Source organism: Pipra filicauda, unplaced genomic scaffold (assembly GCF_003945595.2).
Source record: "Pipra filicauda isolate LSUMZ 115617 unplaced genomic scaffold, ASM394559v2 scaffold205_size1947385_pilon, whole genome shotgun sequence".
Classification (NCBI taxonomy): Eukaryota; Metazoa; Chordata; class Aves; order Passeriformes; family Pipridae; genus Pipra; species Pipra filicauda.
The window spans coordinates 460,844-466,843 of record NW_024104316.1 but is presented as its reverse complement, the minus strand read 5'-3'; the positions used below and the strand labels follow the sequence as shown (position 1 = coordinate 466,843).

Sequence of the window (6,000 nt, the reverse complement as noted above, 5' to 3'; positions counted from 1 at the left end):
TGTGCCAGGCAGGGCTGGGGGGGGCTGGGGGACACAGCAGCCCCCCAGCTACTGCAGCCACTGAGCCCCCTGGTTTGGGGTGCAGGGAGAGGGCCCTGGGTGCAGCATGCACCACCACGCTGGGAGGGAATGCTGCTGGGGGCTCCCCACGGAGGGAGAACCAGCAGAGCAACACCAAGTTCTATCAGAACAGCACTTAAAAAAATAATTTTAATGTTTTAAGATACAACATCTGTTTATTCCACAGCAGGATCCCACAGCCTGAGCTAGCACAGGGGTTGGGAGGGGGCATGGCAGGGGGCCCCAGAGGGAGGAATCAGCTCTGGCACGGGTGGGGGCAGCCCCAGTGGGCTCATCCCTGACCACACCCTCGCCCAAATCCAGAGCTCAGGCTGAGCCCAGCCCAGAGAGGCACAGGCTGTGAGCTCCGGGTGTGCACTCACCACAGAGCAGCGTCCCCGGGCTGGGAGTGCCCAGCGGGCACGGCCCCAACAGACAGATCCATACATTCTCCAATTGAAGGTCCACAGGGAGAAAGGGCATAAACTTTTTGCCTCCCTGGATCTTACCATGCTTCCAAAACCCCTTTTTCCCTAGAAACTGCAGCCTCCCTGGCTCAGGAGCCTCATCACTCAAGCACAGCAGCAGCATATCTCAAATTATCCATAATTTTCCCCCTAGAGCTTGGAGACACCAGCCAAAAGGAGTTGCATGGAACCAGTGTCCTTGTGTTTTCTCAGTAAGGAAGCAAAGGCTTTCCAATATGCCACCATCTATGGAAAGACAATGTGGATCCCAAACTCAAAGGCAGGTGCCTTTCCCAGTCACCAGGAAGCGTCAGCTACAAGGCAGGGACAGGTTAAAGTGCATTTTTTCACCTGGTCAGAGCAGGAGATGGAGACACCTTAAAGCCTCGCAGTACTAAAACTGCTGGAAGCAACTGATCCCAGGGACCTTGGGTGCTTGGCTGGGCTTTTTGCACCAGCCACAGGTACTGACCAGTGAGCAGGAAGCTATCTAAGAAGTAATGCTGAAAAATGCCGTTTCCTTCTCTTGCTTTATGGGGAAATCTAAACAATGTAAACAGCCATTCAAAATAAGTAACTCTGAGCACAGTCTCACAGACTATTTGCTCTTCAAGCGCCATTTACAGTTCACTTTAGAGCTCACTGTTGGTTGAGAATTATGTCTGCCTTAAGTGTGTAAAACAACTGTTTTGCTCACTTTGAGCCCCTGTAAGGAGGCACCTGGAAAGACACTACATCGCTGGAGTGAGTTTGGCTCTGCCAGGTGGGCTCTTTCCAGGGGAGCTTTCAAACATCTCCTCATCCCAAACGCACCAATGTTGACACACCCCTCTGCAGGAGAGAGCAGTTTTTCTGGTCTGGCATCCATTGCCAGCAATGGACACAGGGAATTCAGTCAAATCAATCTGAAAGTGTAGGAGTACTGGAAGCACTTGTAAACATCACCACAGCGCGTGGCCAGGACATCCCGCTTCAGCTCCTCGTGACGATCCCCTCCGGACACCGCGGAGCAGAGCTGACTCAACATGGCTTGGGAACGAAATCCTCCACCCCGTTGCGGGGCAGCCCCGCTGTCCCCCCTGCTCAGAAGGTGCTCTCGAGCAGGCAGTGGCACCCACAGCCCGTGGGACACACCTCCTGCGTGCGGAACCACTCCATCATGTGGCTGGTGTGGCCCCCGTGTCCGCAGGTCAGGCAGAAGTTGGAGGAGCCGCGCACGGCCACGTGGCAGATGGCGCACTGGAAGGTGAAGCCCTTGCAGATGGCACACTGGGTGCCGCGCACCTCGCTGCGGCAGTGGCTGCAGTACACCCCGAACTCTGCGGGAGGGAAGGAAGGCAGAGCAGGACAGTTAGTGCCGCCGGAATCACGGACAGAGCAGCCCCGCCAACAGCCCCCCTCGTTCAGCAGGTGAGCTCCCTGAACCCGCTGCCCAAGAGACCTGCCTCGAAGCTCCTCCAGGAGGGCAGAATGGAGACCTTGGTTTGATCAAGGAACGGGCAATCAGAGCGTCAGGGCACCAACTGGCCCACTAATTCCCCTGATAGCTCCAGCTGCCTGCTGGGAATGTCTGTTGGATTTCTACCTTGGGAGACGCTGACACATGAAGGCCTCCCCCGCTCTCATCCGCCTCTCACCACTATGAAGTGTCATTAAGCAGACAAGAACAGCCTCTATTTCTCATCAGAGAGAGGGCTCAGAGTGTACCCAAGGCACCCGATGCCTGCACAGTGCCCTGTCAGCCATGGAGAGCCAACAAGCAGCAATTTTCACTCCAGTAACTCTCCAAGAGTCATTCTGGGCGACAAGGTGAGGCAACTGCTGCTTCTCTGGCATCCCTCACCTGCTTCTCTCCCCACAGGTTAAGCACATCTGCCCCCAGAGGTCTGGGAAGAAGCCGTTTTGCCTTAAGCCGGGCATCTACACTGCAGAAAATATTTTGGGAGAAAAGTTCTCTTTACCTATTTCTTGACTAGCTCAACCAATTAGGGATCTTGCAATTTTAACATAAGGACACTTCAGCCCAGAATCAACGAGGACAGGGTGTGCCTGAGCTTTTACTCCGAGGGAAAAAAGGACATCCATCAGCACAGAGCTGAGCTCTGCTGGAGTGGCAGTCTGTGCATTTCCAGCTTTGCTGCAGAGATGTCACAGGTGTCAAAGCCCTTGAACCAACACCTGCAGGCCTCATCTCCACCCAGAGCAGTGAAGAAGTCAAACCCACTCAGTTGCAGAGCTAAACTCTGTCAGAGGTTAAATGCCACATTTTCAGTGACATTTCAGTGACCAGTGCAGACTCTTCATCTGTGTAGCAGGATGTTCTGCATAAGCAGGAGCAAACCAGCTTGGATTTTGCCTTACTTGCAAGCTACTGGTGATGGATTGAGTGTGGGGGAGTCCTGCTGTTTTTAGTGCTGAAGGATGCTAAACCAGCTTGATCAAACTACTTCAGATTAGACCCATCACACAGATAGGTAAGACAAATGCTTCCTCACCAAGGCTGGCATCAACAGGGATAGGAAAGCCCTGGTAGGGAAGGGAGAGGCAGATGTTCATAGAAGAAGAAATCAAAGAGCTGATAGCATCTTATTCAAAAATTGAGCAGGCAGGATGACATTTTATCTAAAATTGTACGACTGACAGTCAATCACTTCATACTATGAAAGAGCAGTCCCACTTTTAAATGGTGGGAGTTTCTAACACACCTCCCTTAGATGTGTATGAAGATCCTTCCCTTGGGTGGAGACATCCCTGAAGGTCACTCCTCAAGGGTGGGTGAGAGAGATTTGCCCATGGCCACTGCTTTGGGTGAGTAACATCAATGTCTACATGATAATTACTAAGCTAGCTTTGATATTATTGATTTAATAACCAGTGCACTATATTAGTAGTTATAACTTTCTATACTGTGTAGTAAATGATTCTGATTAAAGCCTGTTTAGTCCAATCATTATCATCATCAATATCAATAAACCCTTCATATTTTATTCATAATAAATAAATAATTTTTTTCCATTCAGTCTGTGACACATCCTGCCCTGCAGACTGCATGTTCCTAACCTCCTGAGGCAGAGCTGTGACCCTGCCTGGGCAAAACAGGAGCAGACACTCACCAATTCCTTTGTGGGGATCAGGGGGACACGAGACAAACTTCAGAACCTCTGCCCGCTTCTCTCGCAGGCCCCAGCGATAAAGGATTTCTCCATAGCACTTCTTAAAGTCATCGAATTGCTGAGTGTTGGCAGGATCCAGCAGCCTAGAGGAACAAACAGGCTTGTAACTGAGCCTTGTCTCTCAGAGGCTCTGGTTGCAACGCTCTTTCTGGCGACGGCTGTGCTGTAAACGCAGCACTTCCCACATGCTGCTGAAGCACTGCTGAGCACTAATAACTTGTTCTGCGCTCCACGGTGCAGACTCCGTGGGTGGACTGCCCTCCGGGGCCACGGCCACTTAGGGATGTATCATGTGTAATCCCAGCAGTGTTGATCTGCAGGATGAAGCTTCTCCAAGTGATTACATGGATGACAAGGTCTAGGAGTAGGTGTGGTACAGCACCAGCGACCTGGCGATGGAGTTCCAGGTGACTTGGACACAGTGTCACACTTCCCTGAATAACACATATAACCTACCTTTTGTTTTTCTCATGCTGGTCTTTCTCCCGCTCCCGATGATCAGGATACATGAGGTTTCCGTAGCGGAAGTCATCCGGAGAAGACTCGCACCAGGGAGTGGAGGCCTGCTCCGTGTCTTTGTTTGCTGCAAGCACCAAGAGCTGTGAGCCCATCTCTGCAAGCACGGCCTCCTCAAAACCAGCCTCAGGAAGGGACACGGGAGACCACAGGCTTGCACCCCCACGGGTTTCTCTCTGACACGTTGTATCACCCTCTGCATTCTGACAAACACTGCCCTGCCTCCGAGATTAAGTGCCAGCCTCTACTTGCACCTCTAAGTGCTTCTCCTGCACTTGTGGTGACAGGACAGGCAGGAGGATCACCAGGCAGAGAAATCTAATGTGGAGGAATCCCTTTTGCCTTCGGCTTTAGACAAAAAGCAACCAGGAAATCAATGCCATGGAGTTTGCTTGGGAACAGTATCCCTGGCAGACCTGGGCTCCTCTTTCCTGGAGACAGAGGATTCTCATCCATCACCAGGACTGCTGTTACGTAAAGGGGCCTCTGTATGCAAGGTACTGCCCCAGGGGCAGGGAGATGACTGCTAATAACTGCTACAAGGCAATATCCACTCTGCTAACCCCCATCCTCCCCTCTTCCCCATGTCACAGATGCCTTGATATCACACTGAAAACTCACAGCTTTGGTGCTAACAGGGCTGGTGCTGCCCCAGGCTGTGTATATCACTAGGAATTAACCAACAGCTTCAACTCGGACATGGGAGCCCTTAGGAGGGACTGGTCTTTGTCACCTTTGCAGCTCAGATATTGATGGCACCAAGAACCCAGTCTTCCCAACTGCTGCTGTTTTTCTAGAGACAGGAGAAAGCACAGCATTGCTTTCCCCCCTGAACCCTGTGGAATTAGCTGGCTGATGACATTTCAAGGCCACTCTCTATACTCGTTGAATGACTGTGGTGACTGGGAGAGGTGTCTCAGGATTGGAGAACAGCAAATGCCACTCCTGTCTTCGAAAAGGACAAGAAGGAGGACCCAGGGAACTGCAGGCCAGTCAGCCCGAGCTCGATCCTGGGGGAGGTGATGGAGCAGCTAATCCTGGGAATCATGTCCAGGCACATGAAGGACAAGGAAATTAGCAGGAGTAGTTGGCATGAGTAAAGGTCTTCTCCAAAGACCAGTCAGACAGTATCTACTGAAGTCAGAAGGTGCAGAACTGCAGGAACCTTGATACAGATACTGCAAGTCCTGCTCACTTCCAGCCATGGAATCACACCATGTTGGCCAACCCCCCCCGAGCTGCTCTGGCAGAGCTCATCTGCAATCACAGCCAGTACTAACTCCCTCCTTTCCCCACCATAGGAGCCATCTAAAACCTCGGCCAGAATGGAGGGAGATTCCTTTACTTAATACCCAGGTCTCGTACCTATGCTCCAGCCCCCGGTGCCAATTCCAGGATCTGACATGCTGGAACAGGAGCCAGAGGAAGTAAAGCTGGGCTGTTGAGGGAGAAAGGAGAAGAAATCATGTCATCTGCATGAGAGATGTTCAAAGGTATTCAAGACAAATGTGAAAGAAATGGCGACCGTACGTATCGGCTGTGGGAGGCCAGGTTGGAGGCACGCTGAGGAAAGGGGCCGTGGGAGTTGGGGCACCCCTGTAGCCTGGACTGGGCTTCAAACACACTGCAGAGCATGGCCAGGGTCTGCACGTCGTGGAGCTGTGAGTAATGAGCCAGCCTGGGAAATGAAAAGGACAGTGTGAGCCTGGGCAGGGTTCAGTGGCGAAAACATCGAGACTCCAGGGCAGCTAATTGTGAACCTGCTGCATGGTTTGGGTGACGTG

At 52.0% G+C, this 6,000-nt stretch overlaps 1 protein-coding gene across 4 annotated transcripts in view; it reads right to left on the bottom strand.

The window, feature by feature from the left end:
* Nucleotides 1-196: 196 nt before the first annotated feature.
* The window catches only part of WDR59 (WD repeat domain 59), a 48,010-nt gene continuing 42,206 nt past the window's right edge, over nucleotides 197-6,000 (bottom strand). For all 4 annotated transcript variants that reach the window (XM_027716048.2, XM_027716051.2, XM_027716047.2 and 1 more), the window contains 5 exons: nucleotides 5,747-5,894; nucleotides 5,582-5,654; nucleotides 4,157-4,283; nucleotides 3,641-3,783; nucleotides 197-1,846 (listed from right to left, as the gene is read on the bottom strand). In XM_027716048.2, coding sequence (XP_027571849.1) covers nucleotides 1,611-1,846; nucleotides 3,641-3,783; nucleotides 4,157-4,283; nucleotides 5,582-5,654; nucleotides 5,747-5,894 — 727 coding nt within the window. In that variant the 3' untranslated portion in view covers nucleotides 197-1,610. The remainder of the gene's footprint in view (nucleotides 1,847-3,640; nucleotides 3,784-4,156; nucleotides 4,284-5,581; nucleotides 5,655-5,746; nucleotides 5,895-6,000) is intronic.